The sequence below is a fragment of the Balaenoptera acutorostrata genome, chromosome 2 (assembly GCF_949987535.1).
Source record: "Balaenoptera acutorostrata chromosome 2, mBalAcu1.1, whole genome shotgun sequence".
NCBI lineage: Eukaryota > Metazoa > Chordata > Mammalia > Artiodactyla > Balaenopteridae > Balaenoptera > Balaenoptera acutorostrata.
The window spans coordinates 119,302,201-119,326,458 of NC_080065.1; the positions used below are offsets into that span (position 1 = coordinate 119,302,201).

Consider the following 24,258-nt stretch of genomic DNA (forward strand, 5'->3'; position numbering starts at 1 on the left):
AAGCACGTCAGCATCTGTGTCATAAGCATGGCCATGAAAGGGGCCAAGATGCTTCCCATCACAAGATAAACTCAACTTTCCAGAGACCCGCCTGCTCCAGGACCCCGCTGCCAGGGCCCGTGGATGAGGTGGGAAAGCTGCCCTTTCTCGGGGTGCAGAAGGCCCACAGACCTGGACTCCTCCACCATGAATCCTTCTGCCACATGGTCCTGGCGCCGGTGCAAGTGAGACCGGAGCTCTGCCCTTCCCTCTGGGCACCCAGGCTCCCAGCTGTGACCACACAGAAGCCCTTTTCTGCCAGTGTCACCAGCACTCTGCTGCAGGGCTCCATCCAGGCTTTCTCCTCCCCTCCCGGCCCTGCCCCACAGCAGGTCTCGGACCTCATGCAGCCCCACGTGGGCTCCCCACCTCCAGCATCCCCCGGCTCGGGCCAGTGGGCCTGTTCCCACCTGCCCAAGTGCTGCTTCTGCCATCTCACATCGTCTAATTTATTCATGTGTGGCCATTTGGGTTCAGCATCACAAATATTTCTACAGGCTGTGGCATGCACTATTCATCGGGGCCGCATGGACATGGGAATTTGTGGTCTAACTCTCATATTCTTGAGCATCTGTGAGTTGTTGACGTCTTGGTGCAAGGCCTTGAGCCACGTGCTGAGACTATATTCGTGCACCAAGAGCCACGGGCTCTGCCCTTGAGGCTCTTACCATCCATTGGGAGCTGGCACTGCCCGTCTCACTCAAGCCCAGCAGAGGGCATGAACCCTTTGGCCCCAACTCCACGGACACGTTCTGAAGTCCTTGCAGGGCCTTCCTCATCTTGCTCAGAGGTGTTCTGGACAGGCCAGGTGACCGCTCTAGGCCAGAGCTGGAGTGCCCACCATACTGGGAACCACTGGACTGCGGGGTCCATCTGGCCACATTCTACACACAGCATGGTCTCCTGATTCACGAGACACTGTCCAGAGGGGCCAACATGCTCTCTGCCGCCACCTGGCAGGGCCCACCCTGCGCAAGAGACCTGGGCAGTGCCTTTCAGCCTGGTTCCTACTGGACACATGCTCTGCACCAGCCCAGGGCTTCGTGGGCCTCCCTGGCTTCTGCTCTCCCAGGGCCTTCCTCTAAGGGCAGGGGCCTCTGGAGGTGGACACAAACGAACACGCATCACTGAAACGCTGCTGCTGCTATGCTGTTAAGGCTCTTTCCTCTTTCTCTTTTTTTAAAAACACATTTAACCTGTAAGACGCAGCACCCAGGTCATTTGTCAGAAGGGCATTAGAAAATCCATGACAAAACCCACGAGCATAGAGGCAGGGAGCCGTCTTCCTACCTTTAAGGAAACAGTCCTTGCTGCGGACGATGACAATCTTCTTCCCCAGCAGGCAAGCAGCACGGTGGAGCTCACAGTGGTTTTCGTAAACCCTCCCGTCGGAGCCACACACGGGCACGTAGCTGGGACTGCAGGCCTCCAGGCACCGGCACTTGGGCTCCCCCGTCTCCCTGCTGAGCGTGCACCTGCTCCCGCGGCTGCAGAACTTCTTCCTGCAGGAGGCCGGCAGCCCACGGTGGCCGGAAAGCCCTGCCAGGCACACAAACACAGAAGGTCAGCCGTGAGCACTCAGGGGTGTGTGGCACGGGCCATCTGTGTGGCTCTTTCAGGCTGTGGTGAGCAGAGTCTGTGAAGCTGAAGCCCGGGGGCTCGGGCGCCCCATGGAGCCCCTGCCCCTCTGGCGGGGGTGCTACGAGCAGTGCCCTGCCGTGTAGAGCCCAGGTTTTCTGGCTGGCTCTCGCCAAACATCTCAGACACAACCCCTGCCCATCCTGGAAGGGAGGAGTAAACAGAGGGCCACATGGAGCTGGCAAAGTACCGATGGACCCTGCTGACTGAGCGGAGGAGGGCTTTCCAAGGGACAGAGGGCTTGAGCCAAGGCTCCCGTAACCACAGCACAGGGAGCATTTGCCTGTCTCTGGGAGGAGACGGTGTGGGTTGGGGGGATATGGGTTGGGGGGATAAGGGTAGCAAGGCGTGGTTCTGCCTTATAGACTCAGACAGCCAAGCAGAGGCATTTTGGTCTGATATGTTAGGCACTGGGGAGCCGTGGTGGGGTCTAGGGAGTAAGTGTGGAGTAAGGAGAAAATGGTACTCTGAAGCGTTCAGGACCGGGGGGCAGCCAAGGCAGGGAGGCCAGAAGTTGACCTCCCTGAGGAGAATACAGTTCGCTAGGACATAACAGCAGTGGTGGCACCAGCAGCCTTTGTCCACTGCTCAGTCCTTTCTAGCACAATACTGCAGCCTGCAGCCGTGGGCAAGAAGGCTGAGACCATGGAAACAGCAGTTGCTGTGTTCCTTTGGGTCTCACACTTGCCATGTTGTTGTGTGTCTCCTGCACCCAACACATGCCCATAATGATCTCAGGCAGTGGTGTCCAGAGCTCACACACCAAAGCAGCAGGACAGCTGGTAGAGTGGCTTATTGCCGAAAAGGTACACTTACACGGAGGGCCAAAAAAGCATCTACCACCAACGTGACACTCCTCCAAAGAGTCCAGAAAACTGGATGATTGCCACGTGGCATTAATGGCAACAGATAGGAAATTGAGAATTATAAAGGGATATCAAAACGCAAATAATTAAAACATGAATGCAGATTTTATGGCCACAGAAGTCTTTGCTTTTAAGTTTTAATTAAATCTTCTTCAAAATATTGGCAAGACAGAATGGCCTGGGCCGTCAAGACTGAACTTTCAGCCTCAACTCGTACCCCATGGGATTAAAATGCCTGAGGAAAAAAGAAACTTGTTTTTGGTTGAGTCTGTTTTTCATCATTATAGATTTGAAAAGAAAAAGAAAAGTCAGTTATCGGTAGATTAACTACTTGATTCAATAACTCATTTAAATTCCTCCAGCCTTGGCAAGCTGAGAAATATTGACTTTTTCTTGAATCATAATAAACTAGAAGGTCAAAATATCTCTGAGCAGTATAAAAGTGCAGATTGTAAGTGGGCGTGGGAATCTCCTTTATCCACTTTGCTAACTGTTGGCGTGTCACCGCGAAGGCTAGGTGGCATTCACTGGCCCCAGCATGCACCCTCCTGTCAAGGCTGACAGGCGGGAGGGGAGCCAAGGCACTCGGCAGTGGGAGGCTCTGGGCGGGAAGCCCTTCACCCACGGTGTTTATGGCTGCTTTGTCACAGAGTGTGTTTGATTAGTATGATTCTCCTGGGTTACTGGAAAATGGGTTATCCTGGAAAGCACCGGAGGCTACTGGAAGAAACTAACCAGCTCTAAAAATATCAGCCTTTGTTTCTTTCCCAAGTCAATGCCAGGACACAAAGTGCTGCCATTGTATCACTATTTTAATAAACTTCCCTGTGGGATGAGAAGGATACCCACTAGCCACCCCATTTTGAAGAAACAAAGCCCAACTTTCGGAGCCTCTGGTCTTTCAGTTCCTGCTTTGGTGCTTTTGCCCCGACTGTGCTACCTGCCCAGACTGGGCTCTCTCTGGGTACATCAGCTCCAATGCACCCTTGGGGTCCACTTCCTCCACCAGGTGCCTGCTGTCACCTCCAGTCTGAGGGCCCCTCTCTGAACCCCCTGACCCTGAGAGGGTCTGCCCCACTCTCTGGCCTCAGGACGCCCCACGGATGCAGGGCCTTTGTCTTCTTCAGCCTGCCCCCTCACTCAGGATTTAAGAAACACAATAGTTTTCAAAGCTGTTCTCCCTAACTCTGTTTTGGTGCTTAACCCCCAGGCTAGAAGCTGGGATGGGAAGGTGGAAAGGGCCCCGTATGCAGTGACTGTTCAGGGGTGTATCTCCCTTGCCACCTCCACGTGGGGAGCTGGAGGGATGGAGGCATGAAGGGGAGGCAACTGTCCATAGAGGTGGGCCTTCTCTGGGGTAAAGGGGACTAGGACCAGGAGTGGCAGTGCAGCGAGGCCCTTCAGAGACCACCTAATCCAGTGCAGGCATCAATGGAAGGCCAGTGAGCTGTGGACGGGGGTGGAGAGAATCCTCTCTACCTGATCCTATCCCCTCTGAGACACCCACATACCCAGGCTGCACCCAACACCTCTGCGGACCAGCGCTGCACGTGGCGCTTCCGACGCCCAGGTTTGATCATGCTGCAGGTGTGGCTCTGAGGGCCTCCCCCAGCCTGTGCTCCGAGGGGTCAGTGTTAAGAAAACAGTTGTGCCAACCCGTGCTCATCCAAGTGGCCCAGAGCACTCAGGCTCTCGCTGACGTGGAAATGGACTGTTGGCAAATATTTGATTCCTAATTATTGGCAATTAAGACAAAAGTAGCTTGAAAGCCCTGCATCTGTCCTTCCCAGTCTGTGGCCAGTGGGCCCCCCGACAAGCGGAGAATGCCGTGCATGGGGGCGGCCTGGGGTCCCGACCCCGGCCTCCGAGACGCTGGCCAAGCGTGGTTTCATTAAATGAGCCCCTTGTCACCACTTCCTCCTTGTTATGAAAACAGAATGAATTCCCCCCTCCTACCAGGACGATGATAAAACGGTAATGGGAAAGGTAACCAAGTGAGACTGCCAGCAACTGCCTACAGTATTTATGAGGACGACCATGATGCCTGAGAAAGATACAATGTGCTTAATTTATAGTCATAAAGAAAGTCATTTACCCAGGTTAGAGACTGATCATCTCACCAAATAAGCTGCTTTTCAACACTAATTAAATGTACCGAACATGGTCAGACATGGGAATTGTTACATGATAGTGATGGTGGCAGAAGAAACAAGTCCATTTGTACCAGTTGGTGCGAAAGCCTCCCTCTGCAATTCAAATAAGGATTCTCGATTTGACCGCCACAGACCAGGGATCTGCAGGTGGTGGAGGTTAGCCGCGGTCGAGTCAAGCCCGTCCGACCCCGGGGGAGGGATCAGAGGGAGCGAGCCTTCCTCCTTCGCCCGGAGCAGGAAGCCTCCTTCCTTGGTTGCTCACCTCTGACCACAGCACAGAGCACAGACAGTTCAGCTATTTTGCCCCCAAACTCTGACTCAGTCTCTGAAACTGGTTCTTCACACAGAGTAAACCAGTGAGCTCTCCCCTCTCAGGGGTCGTGCCCTGAATCGCACACAAGGGGAAACCCCTCCGAGTTCCACTTTGGGATGCTAATTCCACTTCGGGCATGTTTGCCCAGGGCAGCATTTCACCTGAGAACTTGCCCTTGGCTTGCCTACTAGGGGAGCCCCTCCCCTTTCCCCGGCCTGCGGAGGTCATTCTAGGTCTCTGTGGGCGGTGCTGCCTAGGCCCCCTCCGGCCGGCCTCAGTGTCCCAGCAAAGGGCTGGGGCTGAAACGCCCACTACCTCGCCCCACCCCTCCACAAAGCCACAGTGAGGCGATGGCTTGGCTCTACGGTGGCTGCACACTCTGCAGGGCCCAAGGCCAAGAAGAGGGGGACGTGGACTCGGAAGACGAGAGGCGACAGGTGCAGCCCCAAGTACCGGCCGCCCTGCACGCTGATGGCCTCACTGCTGCCTGCCGTGAACCCCTGTCTGGCACCGCAGCGGTCTCCAGCTTCTGCAGACAGAAGGTATCTGTACAGGAATGAGGCGTCCACCTGTCAGCAGACATAGCCCCTTACACACAGATTATATGCTTTATTTTCTGTGCATTGATATGGATACACCGGGGAGCTGCAGCCCATATCCTGTGTCATGGTCAGGTTCTTTAAAGACCTAGAGTGAAGAGTGGTGTGTGTACAGAGGTGTAGCTATGTGGGCTGTATCAGCCAGGGGCTGAAGGTGATGGTCCCAGTACGTGTCCCTACCTCACAGCCCCAGACATGCCCAAGGTGGTCTGGAGACAGAGCGTCTGGTAAACTTTGACTCTGCTTAGCAGAGACCATGCAAGTGCCTTGGAAGTGGCTGCAGAATTTGGGTTTGTGCGAGGGCCAGGCAGAGACCCAGGTCTGCAGCCAGTGCAGTTTCTACACACCAGATGGGGTGGGTGGTAACAACGGGGTGCTTCAGGAGTGCCTGCCGGCCAGCTCTCCAACCACCTATTCATCCAACAAATACTTACGGAGCACCTCCTATGGGCCAGACCCTATTCTAGGTGCTGCGGACACAAGGCAGACTGGGACATTGTCCTCAGGGCACTGATAGTACAGTGCAGGAAGACACACGAGAGCGTGAACAGGCAAACACACACACAAGACAAATGTGGGCTGGGGAAAAGGCCAGGAAGGAGTTAAATAGGGTGCTGCGGTGGGCCGGCTTTCATCTGAGGTCAGGGAAGCCTTCTTTTTTTGAGGGGGGGGGCTTTCATTTTACTTTATTTATTTATTTATATTTTTTAACATCTTTACTGGAGTATAACTGCTTTACAAGGGTGTGTTAGTTTCTGCTTTATAACAAAGTGAATCAGCTATACATATGCATATATCCCCATATCTCCTCCCTCTTGCGTCTCCCTCCCACCCTCCCTATCCCACCCCTCTAGGTGGTCACAAAGCACGGAGCTGATCTCCCTGTGCTATGTGGCTGCTTCCCACTAGCTATCTATTTTACATTTGGTAGTGTATATATGAAACTACCATGCCACTTTCATGCCACTACCATGTCACTTTCCATGCCACTTTCTCACTTTGTCCCAGCTTACCCTTCCCCTTCCCCGTGTCCTCAAGTCTGTTCTCTACATCTGCATCTTTATTCCTGTCCTGCCCCTAGGTTCTTCAGAACCTTTTTTTTTTTTTTTAGATTCCATATATATGTGTTAACATACGGTATTCATTTTTCTCTTTCTGACTTACTTCACTCTGTATGACAGTCTCTAGGTCCATCTACCTCACTACAAATAACTCAATTTCATTTCTTTTTATGGCTGAGTAATATTCCATTGTATATATGTGCCACATCTTCTTTATCCATTCATCTGTCGATGGACAATTAGGTTGCTTCCATATCCTGGCTATTGTAAATAGAGCTGCAATGAACGTTGCGGTACATGACTTTTTTGAATTATGGTTTTCTCAGGGTATATGCCCAGTAGTGGGATTGCTGGGTCGTATGGTAGTTCTGTTTTTAGTTTTTTAAGGAACCTCCATACTGTTCTCCATAGTGGCTGTATCAATTTACATTCCCACCAACAGTGCAAGAGGGTTCCCTTTTCTCCACACCCTCTCCAGCATTTATTGTTTGTAGATTTTTTGATGATGGCCATTCTGACTGGTGTGAGGTTATAGCTCATTGTAGTTTTGATTTGCATTTCTCTAATGGTCAGTGATGTTGAGCATCCTTTCATGTGTTTGTTGGCAGTCTGTATATCTTCTTTGGAGAAATGTCTATTTAGGTCTTCTGCCTTGAGAACGTGAGATTTGACCTGAGACCTGAAAGTTAGGTGGCAGAGCCCCAGGGAGAGAACAGCAGCCTGGGGGCCCGGAGCCCTGTGTACAGAGCAAGGGGGCGGCACAGGGAGAGGCCTGGATTGCTCCCAGGCAGACCTCACTGGGGCAGAACCAGTCTGTAGAGTCAAATTTGCCGCCTTGCCCAGCTGTACCCCTGGGGAAGTGGGGTGACTCTCGTTCCCTGGAAGCCTGCAGTCAGCTCTTGGGAACTGAGTGTTGGAGGGAGGCCCCATCTCCGGGCATTCAACACTCCTAGCTCCACGCCTGGCTGAAAGGGCCCGTCCTCAAACACTCCCACGGGCCACAAGGGTCTTAGCACCTCACAGGCTGCTGGTGGGGACGAGAAAAGGTCCCTTGGTCTCAGCACTGGCCCCCTTGGTGGCAACCTCCATATTCTCTGGGTGACCTGAGTACTGCGGCTGCCCTGGGTCCACCTCTGCCCTGCAAAGTCTCATTCACACTCAAGGGTTGGAAAGAGAATCTGCAATTCCTCCCAGGGAGATGTGCATTTCCAGTAGTACCCAGCCAGGGGGGCTGTTGCTTAAAGTAACTCCTAGTTACTGAGTAAACGGTAAACTCCTGTTTACTGAGGAGTGCCAATGGCCAGGCACCATGCCTAACACTTACATGAGCTCATCTAATCCTCATTTCATCCTCGTAACAGCCCTGTGAAGTAGACACACAGGCCTCACTCTGAATGTATTTGTGGCATGTATATGTGCCCATTTTACAGACTGGGAAATACGAGTCAAGCAGTGACATGCCTATGGTCAGGCAGCAAGTAGGTTGTAGGTGGTGCAGCCTAGATTTGAATGAGTCTCACCCCAAATCCCTCGGACTTGGGATAATCTGCTCAGTCAGGAATACGATCCCTGCCTCAAGGAACTCAGGCCAGGAGGGTTCAGATGTCCATAGTCTGAGCTTCTCCAACATCAGGACACATACAAATGTCAGCAGTCCTGGCCGGTAGGCTCTCTGCTGCTCACACAAGAACATGCAGCTAGGAGGCCAATTTAGCAAATTCTCTGAGGGCTGGAGGTTTACAGAGTCACAGGAGGAAGTGCTGCTTGGATCTTCGAACATCGAATCCCAAACCCACTCCTCAAGCATGGACACCGGGTCCGCGACCCCCTCCCTCCATTATGATGTCTCTCAGCTTCAGTGCCCCCCTCCTCTGGGCTTTTCCCCTGAAATTGTTCAGGTGACTAGTGGGCAGACGTGATGTTCTCTCAGTGACCACACAGCACAGCCTAAGCCGAGACCACTGTGTGCTTCATGAAAATGAAAGTTTGACCAGCTCGGAAACACGTGATCAATTTTCCAGCTCCCAAAGCTTAACAGAAACATATGGTTACCGATCGCTGGAAGATAACTTAACCTGTTCTGTGTATGGCTCACAGATACTAAATTAAGGTCTGACAAATTGGCTTCAAAACACACCACTAAGTCAAAGCCAGAAATGCCTGGCACACGGAGAGAGGAAGGAGGACCTTTAACCCTCAGCGGGCTCTCAGTTCTGCCTGAGGAATTTGATTCTAACCAATTCTGCATCAAACCAAAGCACAGAGTAGGATGCTACACTCTGTCCAATGTCCCTGGGCAGGGCTTCTGGAGGCAGTTATTTCCAGTCAGGGATGAAGAACATAAGTGCCAAAGTATACTTTCCAAAAACTTGAAAACAGGACTCTGATGAGAATACAAAATGAGCAAGTGTTAAAGATTTATTCAACTCAGTAATGAGGGACCTGCAGGAGGGTGAAGCTGGTTCAAAGGAGAGTTGGAGGAGGTATACAGGCATTGGAGAGAGAAGGTGGGATGAGATAGCCAGGAGAGGCACACCACCAGGTGATGACCTACAGGGCAAGAACACCATACCGTTTGGGGGTTATTTTTTCCACCAGAAAGAAATAGTTTGCATCTTTACTGGAAACAAATCTGTAAGTTAACATGTAACTGCATACTCTGGGCCTTTAATTCACACAAAATATTGAGTTGAACAAAGATACAACTCCCTAGCATGGATCAGTATATCATTTTTATACTGCTAAAACATGTTCCCACATGACATGGGGAGAACTTGCCACCCTCCCTTGTCCTTATTCCCAAGCTCTGGATATTTTTTCCAATGCCACAAAGTGCCTACAGATGTCATCTGAGTCGGCTGCCAGGACTTTCACCCTTGCCTCCTACCTGGGGCAGCTCCTTCCTCTGGAGCCCCCAGCCTCACAAAAGACCCCAGAGGGAGGAAATGAGACCCCAAACCACTGAGCTCAGCGCTGCTGAACTCTCACGTGCCGAAAGGCACTTGGTGTGGGAGGGTGAGAACAAGCTTCAGCCGGTCGGGTGCGAGTGAACCCACCCTAGTGCTCACGTGAACCCTGAACCGCATCTGGCTTTCAAGCAACCCGTGGTTAAACCTCACATTGACCCTGCCCTGGGATCCTGGCCTTGTTAGCCGTGTGATTCCAGGCAAGTTCCCCACCCTCTTTTCCCTCTAATTTAAAAATGAGGATAACAATGGTTTGCCCTTCACAGGATTTTTTTTTTTTTGAGGATTAAATGAGCTGATTCATGTGAAGAGCTTGGCACATAGTAAGTGCTCAATTCAGACATTTGGAATTACTGACAGGTTGAATAAATAAGACTGAAAAATAAGAAGCCATTTGGTTTTACTGATATAAGTGTATACAAGCGTGGGCTGGTTACAATCTTCAGGAGGCCTGCCTTAATGAAAAGGGGAGCATATTTATATAGAAAGTATTGCCTGGTTTTAAAAGGCAGACTCGCAATAGCATGCTTCATAATATCTCGAGGAAATGCTTCCCTTGAAGTTTCCCTTACATTGGGAGTTTGCTTGACCCAAGTGAAGTCTGCCCAGCTTCTGAGGGAGTCTGAAGTCACACATTCTCAGGGCACAGTGACCAGCACTGGCCTGCAGCCCAAACGCAGCAGGCTCCACTCCACACCTCAGGGTCCCTGCCAGCCGAGCCCAGAGCTCAGTTTCAAAGGCAGCCATGGCACGGGCCCTGGTCCTGTGAACGCCGCAGGCCCACTTACCTCAGTCAGTCCTGGTGTATCTCTCCCCCTGGGAGCCCTTTGCACTGTTATGCCACCTCTCCCTCTATATCGTATGATGATAGTAAAGCTACCTGACTCACGATTTCTAAGAGCTTTCTCCCTGGGGCCTCCCACAGGCATACTCCACTTAAAACGGGCTCCCAGACCGCCGGCCTGGAGCTTTTTCTAGCTGTTTGCCGGCACTCAGCACTTCTCACCCTCTGCTCCCGTGGTTCCCCAGACAGAAGAGCAGGCCCTGGGGCAGGGCCTCCGCAGCCGGACTTCACAGTCACCCAGAGCTCCAGGGCGGGCATGCGGTGGTCCCTGTGGTTTCAGGGCAAAGACCAGGTTCTACTTCTGCTGTTCAGAGCTCGGCACAGGGCCTGGCACAGAGTAGGCTGCGGAAAACACCAGGTGAAAGACAGAATCTGATTAGGACACTGCAGAGACCCAAGACGGCTTGCTAGAGATCTCAGTAATCAGAAATCAATGGTTCCAAAGAAACAGACATGGCGACACAATGAGTAATAGAAGGAGTGGAGACTGTGGACAGCAACTGGGTGGGAGACTAGAGACCTGGGTTCTGTCCGCGTTCTACCAAAGCAAGTCTCTTTCACACCTGAGCCGCAGTTTCCTTATCGGTAACATGAGGCAGTGTCTAGAAATTCCTTGAGACTGAATTTAGGGTGTCTATAAAAGCCTGTGTTCTAACTTGCACATCTTTTGGCTGTAATAAAACTACAATAATCCCTTCTTTTTCTTTTTGCCTCTATTTGCCCTATCAAGTTATTTCAACTGGCCTCTGAAGGGTTATTTCAGAGACGAACTTGGGAAGAAAAGCTGCATAAAAATGTGAAGCACAATAGGATTCTTGCCCTTGGGACAGTTTCTTTTACAAAATGGTTTTGTTTTAGAGTACTTCCTCCAAATATATTCCTATCCCAAAGTTCCTGTTCCTCTCCAGTTCGCATCTGTCTTATTCTCCGTCACCAGGGCCCTCATTTTTCCACCTGGTACTGAGCTCCCTTGTCACTTTCTCTAGCTCCTCCGGGCTCCCTGTGTCTTCCAGCTGAGGCGGCCAGTTGTTGCTGCTCTCAGTGGGTCTTCACTCTCTCCATGATGCCTCATTACGTGGGTTCGTTCCTGCTTCTCCACCAGCTAATGATTCAAGGCCATGACACCTCGGACTGCCTCCAATTATTTCAAGGATTATTGTGAAGACACTCAGCGTGAGCCACCAGGATGCTCCCCAACACTTTAGACCTATGACCGCAGAGGGGATGCTAAATCCTTCTAGGGCCCTTTACCTGCTGTACAAGTGCTGCCCCCAGGTCAACACTTTATCTTGGTAGATCACTGGTCTTTGATGTATCTTATAAACAGAGAGACTAATATGTACTTCTTGACCATCCTTTTAAAGGAAAAAATGAAGCATAATGAAAATATCTAATATTAGCACAGAAGAATTTAGTACTTTCAATCAGAAGGGTATCAGTTTCACCTCTCAAAGATCTGCCCTTTTCTCTCATTGGGATTAGCAGCCATAAAAATATTTGCTGGGTAATATCAAAATAAAGCTCAGTAATAGTATCAAATAGGTAATTCCATTTCTCCTCTGGTTTGCCTGAACCAAGTGGCTGCTGAGGCCTCTGGCAGGTGGGCCTAAGGGCTCAGGGAGGCTGGCTATCCTGGCTGAATGGGTCTCCCCGCCCCGAGGCCAGGAGAGCACATGCTGACCAGAGAGCAGGAGGCTTCTTCCAGGTGTCTCCGCAGGGGCTCGACAACCTGTCTACTCCCACATAGAGGCCCTCAGGACCAGCCACCCCCTATCAGGGCCGACCTGGGAGACCACTACTGCATTAGAGTCCTTCCGCGTCTGAACTTGAGCTCCAACGAGCAGGCAGTGGACAATCACCATGCACACTAGGGGGTCCAGCCTCCAGGGGGAGGAAGAACAAGCAGAACCAGAGCTGCTGGAGAAGGATAACAACTTCAACAGAGACAACAAACCATCAAAACTCCAGGAGAAGTGACTACAGCACAGAGAAGGTTTTCAAGAGAGTTGTGATTTTTGAACCCAAAAGAAAATCAGAGGAATTTAAAAAGAAAATGGTCAGTATTGGGACTCAAATGAGTGGCCTCCAGGATCAAGTAGAGTACATATCTCAAAGCCCAGAGCAAAAATAGAAAAAAAGTTCTAAAATACAGCAGTCATTCTAAATAAAAACTTTAAGGAAAAAAGGCACGGAGGACAATTTCCAAATACGTCCCTTTAAATGACCAACCACTGTTTCAATTAAAAATCAGGAGCCAGACAGGGATACTTGTCATCACCATTTTTATTCATAAAGGAAGTGTAGTAAGACAAGAAAATGAAATATTAGTAAAAATTTGGAAAAGACAACTAACAATTATCTCTTTTTGCTGATTGTATATCTATATACTTAGAAAACCAAGGGGCTCTAGTGCAAAGATATGAAAATTTTAAGAGAATTATTATGAGGTGGTTGGACAGATGATAAATATGCCAAAATTAACCATTCTTTTCTTCACTAGCAAAATAATTAGAAACGGGAAAGGGAAAATAGTCCACTGATAATAATGGTAAGACTATAAAAGATAAGACTATATTGGCCCCAGATAACCAAGAAAAATAAGAAAAAGAATAATGAAGGGGGATGTGCCTTTCCGACGTGCCTTTCCAGAGAGCAGAACATCAAACCAGAAAGCTGCTATGATCAAATCAATACGATAACGACTGAGGAATAGACAGATCAATGACTGTAGTTGTAACAATAAAATAGAAGAAGGGATCCAGAAATAAATCCCTGTGTATCTGAAAATTCGATGTATGACAAGAGTGGCTACTGCATGGGGTACATGATAGTCATTTGATAAACGATGTTGGGCTACCTAGCTATCCACCTGGAATAAAATAACATCAGAACCCTATTTCACACCACATAAAAGTCAAATTCAAGTAGCTGTAAATGTTTGTTATTCTTATTAAATAATGAGTGGATATAAAAGAACAGTTACACACTTTGTGGACAGCATAAGCGTTGCAGCACAATGAACAACTATGTACTCATCGACCCATTTAAAGAAAAAGAACAGTTTCATTAGTTTTGAGTTCCTCCGATACTATACCCTCATTTCCACTCAGAGGTAAACATTATCTGGATTTTTTTGTTTATTATTATTTTGCTTTTCTTTGTAGTTTGATCTCATCTTAGTATTTCTATGCAATATACTGCTTTTTTTTTTTTACATGTTTCTGAACTTGACAGAAATAAATCACATTGTATTTATTTACCTGAGAAGTTACCTCTTTGCTCTTGCACTATGTTTTGTTTCATCCACATCGTTGCATATACCTTTAATTCATTTTCACTTATGCTGCCCATTGTACACACACATCATTATTCATTTATATAGTCTATTTAGGTTGTTGATTGCCTTTTCCCATGGTCCTCTTTCTCTCTTTTGTTTCTTTATTTTGGATTGAATATTTCACCTTTCATTCTTTTTCTTCCAGTCAGATAAAAATTGAACATACTCTTTTTATTCTTCTACTCTTTACTCCATAAATTAAAAAATGTATAAATTAACCCAAGTCTAAAGTTACCCAATAACTTTACCCTCCACATGAAGAAGAGCATATGAACTACAATCATTCCTTTCCTGACCTAAATATATGATAATAGTATATATTAATTCTATCTTTATTCCTCAAATTTTCTTAGTTGTGTTTGTCTAAAATATCCATTTTATCCTTGTTTTAAAGAGTCATTTATGCTGCGTAATTAATTCTATGTTCACAGATTTTTCCTCTCAACTCATTAAACATTTTATTCCCCTGCTCCTTGGCTTCCACTGTTGTTGAGATGTCAGCTGACAGCCTTTTCATTCTTTTGTAGGTAATCCATCTTTTCTCTTTGGATCATTTTAAGATCTCTTTGGTTTTCTGTAGTTTCTCTATGATGTAAGTAAGCATATTTCTCTGCTTTTGTTCTGCCTATAATTCATTGGGTTTCCTGGAAGTGAGGATTCATGTCTTTCATCAATTCGTGGAACTCACAGCCATCTTCCTTTAGATACTCTCTCTGCTCCATTATTTCTCTCCTTTTTCAGGCATTCTGATTAGACACATGTTACAAGTTCTCATTCTATCTCAATATCTCTTATCTCCTTCACATTTCCCATATTTGGTTTCTCTGTGTTGCATTCTGTGTAATTTTTTCAAATTCATCTTCTAGCTCTTGAATTCCCTCTTTGGCTTTTTCTAGTCTACTCTTACATTCTCCCATTGAGTGTTTAACTTTGAATTTTTATTTCTAGAAGTTCTATTTAGTTCTTCATGAAGATGGTCATCTGTAGAATCTCTTGATTTTCAAACATATTCCAATCTTCAAAAAATATTAAACATACATATTTTATTTTCTGTGTTACTTTGCTATTTATGCTGGTTGTTACATGGTGCTTCCCCCCACGGTGTTTTAAGATTTTTTTTTTTAAAAGAATGAGCTCACAGTTCCTGGAAGTCGATCTGTGAAAATTCAGGATGCACAGTTTGAAGATGGGCTCATCTTGATTGTGCCAGGCATTCAAGGACTCCATCATTCTGGGTTAAACTCAATTTTATGTTTGAGATTTTACAGACTACCTAGATAGTTTGCATCTGAGCTACAATTTCTTGTGGAGATCAGCATATGGTTATATGTTATCATGGGATGTTTTCCCTCTCTGCTCTCTAATTTTGTGCCAAGATTTGAGACAAGCACATTTCCTTGCACTTGCTTGGGACAAGGTGTGTTTCTTTCTTGTTTAACCCTCCACTGTGGATGTAACCCTTTTGAGTTTCAGGTTTATAATGGGAAGGGGGAAATTTTTCCAAATATGCCCACCTTGGAAGGACGCTGGGATTTGTCCTTGCTGCCCTGAATTATGCTGGGTGTGCAAACCAAAGCTAAGGTTCACCCAGTTTGGCAAAAGCCCTCCAGGTAAAGCCAGCTTCATAGCTACATTACCTCTCTAGGTTTCTGATTTCACTAGCTTTTTTAACCTCTAAGTATTCCTTACATTCTTACCAGCACATCAAAGCTTAAAAGATTTAAAAAATATATTTCTCTGCCCACTGCCAGAGGCAGAAGTTAGATTATGACTTTAAAAAATTTTACATAACAATTTAAAAAACTGAGGTAAATACAGGGGTATGACATTCAACACAGCACTAGTTAACTCTTTGGAAAGTGGCTGAGAACTGTTCCTGCCACAGAAGAGACTCAGGAAAGGCTGGGGTCATTGCCAGATAGCCTACTGTAATTTTCCTGAGTCCACCTGCATGTTTAAAGCAAATTTAAGCCCTTCCATCACCAGAAAGTTAAAAATTAAAGAGAAGTCTATGAATGGGGTGCAGTGGAAAAAAAAAAAAAGACACAGTTGTCCCCAGTAACCTATGTCCCGATCTGCCACCTCAAAGCCCAGAGCAGGGCCTCTCAGTAGCAGTATTTTTCTCAGTATACAGATGTGGCTGGTGACAAATACAAGGAGAGTGACTGGCCACTTTTGGACCACTTGTAATAAAAGAAATAAAAAGATTGAGTTGAGTTTGAAGTATCTTCTGAATAAACAATGCCTTTAGGCACCGTGTGGGTCTCCGACCTTTAATGTCATCTGATCTCTAGTTTACATTGACCACAGCAAACCTGCTTTCGACTGGTCCTGCTCTCCGGAGGCAGCAGCATCAGAGTGAGGGCTTTACTCTCATTGACATATTTCTACCTAAAGCCTGGGCAGAAGTCACGCTGTAATAGGTGTTATTTACAGTGGCAAAATGGAACAATATTAAAAATCAAAATATCCTTCTAAGCAGGTCTTATTAGCCAAAACAAAATTATTTTTGATTTGTGACAACTAGCATACTTATCATCTCAACTCTAAACATGTCAGAATGACTTTTGCTTTTTTAACTGAAGGAGAGAAAATTCTAATGATATTTTAACTTCAAAAATTCATAGTTAGGAGGTAGGCAGCAGAGCATAGTGGTGGCCAGGTGTGGGGGTGGGGCACCGCAAGGAAGGGGACCAAAGGATGATGGCCAAGTTGGTTCTGGTAGGCAGCTGCACTGGGCAGTGGCAAGGTGGAATAAGGACCCACAGAGGAAGTGGGGTCAGGACATTATTTTATATACAGAGGGACCTAGTAATGGATGAATACCTTGAGGATAATGGGAGCCAGGTTTCTCACTGAAGAAGAGAGTTATAAATATGAAAAGAGGGAAGCTAGCAGGAACCCTATAGAATGAACCCTGTATATATATATGTGTGTATGTGTGTGTGTGTGCATGTGTGTGTGTGTGTGTGTGTGTGATTTCCTGTATCTCTTTTCTGAGAGGGTCCAGGAGCAGCAAAACTCCAGTGGCAAGGAGCACATTTTACTCTCATGTCTTGGTTTCTAAATGCAATTCACCACTAATGGGAACCAAAGCTCTTTGAAGAAATGGCTTATTCCAGAGAAGGGGCAGGGAAAGTATAAGAAGAGCCCAGAATAGCTTGTTGTGCCAGAAAGTAAGGAAAAACTTTCTTACATATCAAAAGATGGGACATATCAAAAGACACAGAAACCAGTTTGAAGAAGCTCCCACTGGCCAAATCTGGGATATTTTGGGCATGAAAATAAATAATGATAGCAGCAGATAATATCCCATTGAATACACAGAAATCTACAAATCCACACTGATTTTTAAAAAGTGAGTGAATAAATGGGGAAACAAAGAAAATTCTTCCTTACAGTAGAATTTCAATTAATAAAAGTAGAAGAAATCAAGGAGTTAGAAAATTTTCATTTGGCAATGATAGTACTAATTATTTCAGGCCAAAAAAAATCAATAAATGCTAAAACTAGTGGGTGAAAGAGGAATAACAGGATATTTACATAGTTTCAAAATAGCTCATCAGAAAACATTTATTAGTTTTAAAGGAAAACCGAGCAACTTTACAGTGGAGAAAGCTGGCAGATATCACCTTATTCAAGTGATCAAAGTTAACATCACCAGTGATGGGAGAAGTTGACATCAATTCTTAATTGCTGGGATGCAGGAGAAGAGCTCATCATAACTTCACTTATATTCTTGCCAAAAATTCATAACCTCAATGTAGTCGCAAGGAAACATCAGAAAAACCCAAATTGAGAGACACTATTAAAATGACTGGCCTATAATTTTAAAAAATGTCAAAGATATGAAGGTCAAGGAATGATTGAAGAACTGTTCTGAACTGAAGCAGGCTGAAGATAGATGACAGCTAAATGTAATGGGTGATCTGGTGTGAATTCTCTTACTAAAAAGATGTTGTTAGGACAGTTGGCAAAAGTTGAATGGGGTCTTTTGTGAAGTATATATGAGAGTTCTTTGTACTGTTCCTACAATTTTCCAGTAATACGGAAAATATTTTTAAAAATAGGGCATCTTAAATTTCAGACAGAATTATACTTCTGTATAGGACAGAGAAATTTCCAAAAGACTGTTGTCCCTATTATAACAACAGAAAAACCCAGAAGGACTAAAATTCATATCTTTCTTAAAGTCATGTGACAGTAATGATAGAATATATGTCTAAGTGAACCAAATTCAGAGAAGAACAAGGCTTTAATAGAACTGAATATACAATATATGACATAAAGGATTTATTAACTGGTCTTTAATAAGAATAAGCTGACTGGACACAGCAGATAATGAGATCAGCAAATTCCTAGATAAGTCAGTAATAAAAATGACTGAAGCACAGAGAAGAAAAATAGTGGAAAAAAACTGAACAGATCACAAGAGAGCTGGGGGATAATCTGAATAGGACTAACATACATGTAATTGGAGTTTTAGGAGAGGAGAGAAAGAATAGGGCAAAAGGAATATTTCAAAAGATATTGAATAAAACTTTAAAAACTGACTCAATCCATGACACAGGAGGTAAGACTATTCAAGGGAGAAAAGACAGTCTCTTCAATAAGTGGTGCTGGGAAAACTGGACAGCTACATGTAAAAGAATGAAATTAGAACACTCCCTAACACCATACACAAAAATAAACTCAAAATGGATTAAAGACCTAAATGTAAGGCCGGATACTATATAACTCTTGGAGGAAAACATAGGCAGAACACTCTCTGACATAAATCGAAGCAAGATCTTTTATGATCCACCTCCTAGAGTGATGAAAACAAAAACAAAAATAAACAAATGGGACCTAATTAAGCTTAAAAGCTTTTACACAGCAAAGGAAACCATAAACAAAATGAAAAGACAACCCACAGAATGGGAGAAGATATTTGCAAATGAAGGGACTGACAAGGGATTAATCTCCGAAATATACAAACAGCTCATGCAGCTCAATATCAAAAAAAAATACAAACAACCCAATCAAAAAATGGGCAGAAGATCTAAATAGACATTTCTCCAAAGAAGACAGATGGCCAAAAGCACATGAAAAGATGCTCAATATCACTATTAGAGAAATGCAAATCAAAACTATGGTGAGGTACCACCTCACACTGGTCAGAATGGCCATCATCAAAAAATCTACAAAAAATAAATGTTGGAGAGGGTGTGGAGAAAAGGGAACCCTGCTACACTGTTGGTGGGAATGTAAACTGGTACAACCATTATGGAGAACAGTATGGAGGTTCCTTAAAAAACTGAAAATAGAGCTACCATATGATCCAGCAATTCCACTCCTGGGCATAGGAGAAAACCGTAATTCAAAAAGACACATGCACCCCAATGTTCATTGCAGCACTATTTACAATAGCCAGGACATGGAAGCAACTTAAATGTCCATCGACAGAAGAATGGATAAAGAAGATGTGGTACATATATACAATGGAATATTACTCAGCCATAAAAAGGAATGAAATAATGCCATTTGCAGCAAGATGGATGGACCTAGAGATTGTCATACTGAGTGAAGTAAGTCAGACAGAGAAGGACAAGTATTGTATGATATCTCTTATATGTGGAATCTAAAAAAACCGGCACAAATGAACTTATCTACAAAACAGAAATAGTCACAGATGTAGAAAACAATCTTATGGTTACCAGGAGGAAAAGGGGGAAGGATATATTGGGAGATTGGGATTGACATATACACACTACTGTATATAAAATAGATAACTAATAAGGACCTACTGTGTAACACAGGGAACTCTACTCAATACTCTGTAATTACCTATATGGGAAAATAATCTAAAAAAAGAGTTGATGTATGTATTCAATATAACTGATTCACTTTGCTGTACAGCAGAAAGTAACACAACATTGTAAATCAACTGTACTCCAATAAAAATTAAAACAAACACAAAAAACAAAACAAACAAATGAAAAACCTGAAAGACATCAAGCAAATATCCAAGAAGGTATGTGAACCAAAGCAAAAGGAACTCCAGCAAAGAAAACCATCATCAAACTACTGAAAACCGAATATAACAAGAAAATGTAAAAAGCAGCCAGAAGAAAAAAGGTATACCACCTTCAAGAGAATAAGAAGAATGATGTTGGGACTTCCCTGGTGGCACAGTGGTTAAGAATCTGCCTGCCAATGCAGAGGACACAGGTTCAAGCCCTGGTCTGGGAAGACCCCACATGCTGTGGAGCAACTAAACCTGTGTGCCACAACTACTGAAGCCTGCACGCCTAGAGCCTGTCTCCGCAACAGGAGAAGCCACTGCAAAGAGAAGCCCATGCACCGCAATGAAGAGTAGCCCCTGCTCTCTGCAACTAGAGAAAGCCCACACACAGCAACGAAGACCCAGTGCAGCCAAAACCAAATAAATTAATTAATTAAAAAAAAAACCCAGAAGAATGATGTTTCATTTCTCATCAGAAACAATGGAAGTCAAAAGACAATGAACAAAGCTTCCATTACAAGAAGGAAAAAGAAGAAAGAATACTGAAAGGAAGTAGAAGGAAGAAAAATAAAGGTAATAAAATAAAGAATAGAATAAAGAAAAAGAAAAGAAATCACCAAAATAGAAAACATTCCCACCAGCAGTATATGAGTGTTCTGGTTTTCCCATATGCTTGCCAACACTTGCTATGGTCAGTCTTTTAAACTTTAGAAATTCTAATAATATCCTTGTAGTTTTAATCTGTATTTCCTAATGACTGATGATGTTGAGCATCTTTTTATGTGTCTGTGTGCCATCCATAAGTATTTATCCAAGAGAAATGAAAGCCTATGTCCACAAAGGACAGGTACAAAAATATTCATAGGAGCTTTATTTATAATAGTCCCCAAACGGAAACAAACCTAATGTGCTTCAATAGGAATGACTAAGCAAACTGTGATGTGGTCATTCAATGAAATACTATTTAGCAATACAAAGGAACAAACTGATTTACCAACAACATGGAGAAAACTCAAGAACGTGATGCTGAGTGAAAGAAGCCAGACACCAAAGATTCCCTACTGTATAGCTCCACCTAATGAAGTTCAAGAATAGCTAAGCTAATCTATGGTGACCAGAACTGGAATAGTGGTTGCCTCTGCATGTGGGAGGGTTGACTGGAAAGGGACGTGAGATCACTTTCCAGGGTGATAGAAATGTTTAAAGTTTTGATTTGAGTAATGGTATATACATTTGTCACAAATTATTGACAAAGACCTATGCCTTTCATTGCACGTAAATTATACTTCAGTTAAGAAAGAATCCACATTCAGGTTTTACTTTTTTCAAGACAACACTTAAGATTAAATGATCACAAATGGAAATTTAAGAAATCTTTTCTATTGCTCCCAAATCTTACGCAGCAATGCCGGGAGCCAGCAGGGCCGTGCTGGAGCCTTGACTGCAACCCAAGTGTGACGACAAGCCGCTGGGGGATTTGAGCAGGAGGGTGATTCGATATGATTAATGCTTTTAAAATGGATTCTCTCTGCGGGGGGTGAGGGTTGACTGAAATGGTGGCCAAAAGAGAAGCAGAGGGCCCAGTTTAGGAGGCTGCTGGAGTTGCCAGAGCATCAGATGCCGTGGCCTGGACTAGGGGGTGGGACTGGGGGAGGGGCGGAGGGGCTTCTGTGCTGTTTCAGGCAGGGCTTGCTGATACAGCAGGTGATGCTGTGAGTGAAGGAGAACGTCAGGCTTCTTGCCCGATAACCACGTGAATGCTGCTTATTATCCACTGAGATGAGGAGAATGGGGGATGATCAGGTTTGGTCATAACATCAAGAGATTTGTTCCAACTGCACTAAGACTGAGGTGTCTATTAAATGTCCCAGCACAGAAAATCAAGGGGCAGTTGGCTTTGTGAGCCTGGAGTCCAGGAAATAAGTGTGAGTGGAGACAGAGATTTGGGAGATTTTAAAATCATGGGACTAGATGACATCACCCAGGGAAAGAGTGTAGATAAAGAAGAAAAGAGGGTTAGCCTGAAAAAGTTATTCTTAGACAATTCTCAAGTGTGGAAATTTGTGAAATTTAACAATTCCACCTCTGCGTTAGGAAATTTGTGTTTAATTTGAAAACGATGTGTTTAATTAGGTTATTCAGGCTAACTTAAAAGAAACTCTTGCCAAAATTATTTTATTTTTCCTTTACAGGTACAAGTTGTTCCAGCTTAGAAACAACACCCGAGGTCCTCGGGACTTGGTTATTGTTCTAACGACCGAGGCTCCTGGTCTGGTGCTCTGAGAGCCTGAGGCCAAATGAACAGCGAACAGACTGGAGCTGCATGGCCTCCCAGCAGCCGAGCTCCAGCTGTGGTGTTTCCTGTGCACAGTTTCTGTACGAGGACCATAAAGGAGAAAGATGCCGTGGTATTTCTGAAACATGTTGGAGCCGGCGCACTGGCTTCGTCCTCGGACTGCACACAGTTACTTGTTTTTGCGCCGGTGTCTCTGACTCCCGTTTGACTATGCAGCACTGCTCACCCTGATGGAGGCGGCGCCCGGACCTGCATTCATTTACATCAGCAGAAGCTTCAGTCCTCAGCCCATTCAGGCGGCACCCCAGCTGTCCCATTTGCACTTTAGGAGCTGGAGCGCGCACATCTTCCTCCCGGGGGGAGGCCCCCGCCTTGCTCCCTCACGTAGCCCGGTGCCCCTGCCGAGGGACTGCACACCACGGCTCCCCGCAGAGGAGATGCTCCACACATCTGTCCCAATCCTGACGCAGGGGTGCTGCCTGATTCTGCTACAACACAAGGAAATAAGGCCCTGCCACATGCAAATAGGAGCTTCCAAACAGCTGTGTGCTGGGGAGGGGGTGGCGATGGTGGGGAGACAGAGAGGTGGAAGGAGACTCCGAATGGGGACCGGAGTGGGGACGTGGGGTGGGTGGGGGCAGTGACAGCGCTGAAGGCGAGGGTCGCTGAGTAGCGGTGGGATGACTGTGGAGGTGAAGGGGTGGTGGTCCACAGTGGTGAGGGAGAGGACGGTGGTGATGATGATAAAGGGGGTGAGAAACACAGGCCATTTTCTTCCCCTCTGAGAAGGAGTCCCCTAAAGGACGCATGAGAGAGGCCAGGGGACCTGCACAGGGCAGGAAAAAGACGGATAGGACCGAGTATGAAACTTTTCACAAAAGAACACGCGATAGGTCCACGAAGGCTGGGGGCCCACAGGCCAGGACGAGAGGCCCCCCGCGCACACGGCCCACGTGCTGAGGCCGAGCGGGGAGGTGGGGGACAGCGCTGCAGTTCCAGCGGGTGACCAACCCACCCCACGTCACCGCTTGCTCCAGGGCCAAGGGCACTCGCAGATAAGCAGGGCCACGCCTGCCTCTGTGAAACCAGGATGGGCTGCCCACCAGAAAGGGCATTCTGTGTGACACCACTAGAAGGAGTGCCTGTACCTGGGTTTCAGGGACCCCGGGACTTGGGGCAGCCAGCCATTCCTGGGCACGGGGTGCCCCTGAACTTTCTAGCAGTTCAAAAAAGTCAGTGCAGAAGGATTCCACTCACTGGTTACTAGTGGAGACCTGTGGGCAGTGCAGGAGGCTATGTCCGGAAAACCTATGAAATAATCATATCAGAATGATGAAAACATTCTCCTGGGACCAGCTGACAACACAAGAAGTTCACAGAAAATTTGAGAAATATACAACCTGATGGAAATGTTTTCAAGATGGGGAATAAAAGATATTTTTAGGGCTTCCCTGGTGGTACAGTGGTTGAGAGTCCAACTGCCAATGCAGGGGACACGGGTTCGAGGCCTGGTCTGGGAAGATCCCACATGCTGCGGAGCAACTGGGCCCGTGAGCCACAACTACTGAGCCTGCGTGTCTGGAGCCTGTGCTCCGCAACAAGAGAGGCCGCAATAGTGAGAGGCCCGCGTACCGCGATGAAGAGTGGGCCCCACTCACCGCAACTAGAGAAAGCCCTCGCGCAGAAACGAAGACCCAACGCGGCCAAAAATAAATATATAAATAATTTTTAAAAAAATGCTAAAAAAAAAAGATATTTTTATTCAACACATTAGAGACAAGGAAATAGCATACTTTGAAGCACTCTGAGTTTGCAGCCACTCAGTTTTGATATTTAGACCGTCCGGGGCACCTGGGTCCCCTCGGTTTGCTGGCCCACACTGCCTCCCTGTTGGTGATGCTGCAATACTGACAGGTTAGATGACAGTGTCCTCTGAAAGGCACCACTGCCCATCCCAGGCCAAAGGAAGGCTGGACTGGACAGGGAAGCTGGCAGTGCCCTGACCATGTGGTCACATGGGCCATTTTGGCTGAGTTCACCATGGACAGTTCCCATTTCTGGGCTCATTTCTAAACACCAGAGAAGGGAAAGAATGCTGGCTTTGGGGTCCAACAATCTTGAGCTCCTCATCTGGAAAATGGG

General features: G+C 46.1%; 1 protein-coding gene across 1 annotated transcript in view; it reads right to left on the reverse strand.

The window, feature by feature from the left end:
- Window positions 1–24,258, reverse strand: part of FSTL4 (follistatin like 4) — a 442,827-nt gene that overhangs the window by 236,201 nt on the left and 182,368 nt on the right. Inside the window, exon 4 of the mRNA XM_057541639.1 lies at window positions 1,330–1,578. Coding sequence (XP_057397622.1) covers window positions 1,330–1,578 — 249 coding nt within the window. The remainder of the gene's footprint in view (window positions 1–1,329; window positions 1,579–24,258) is intronic.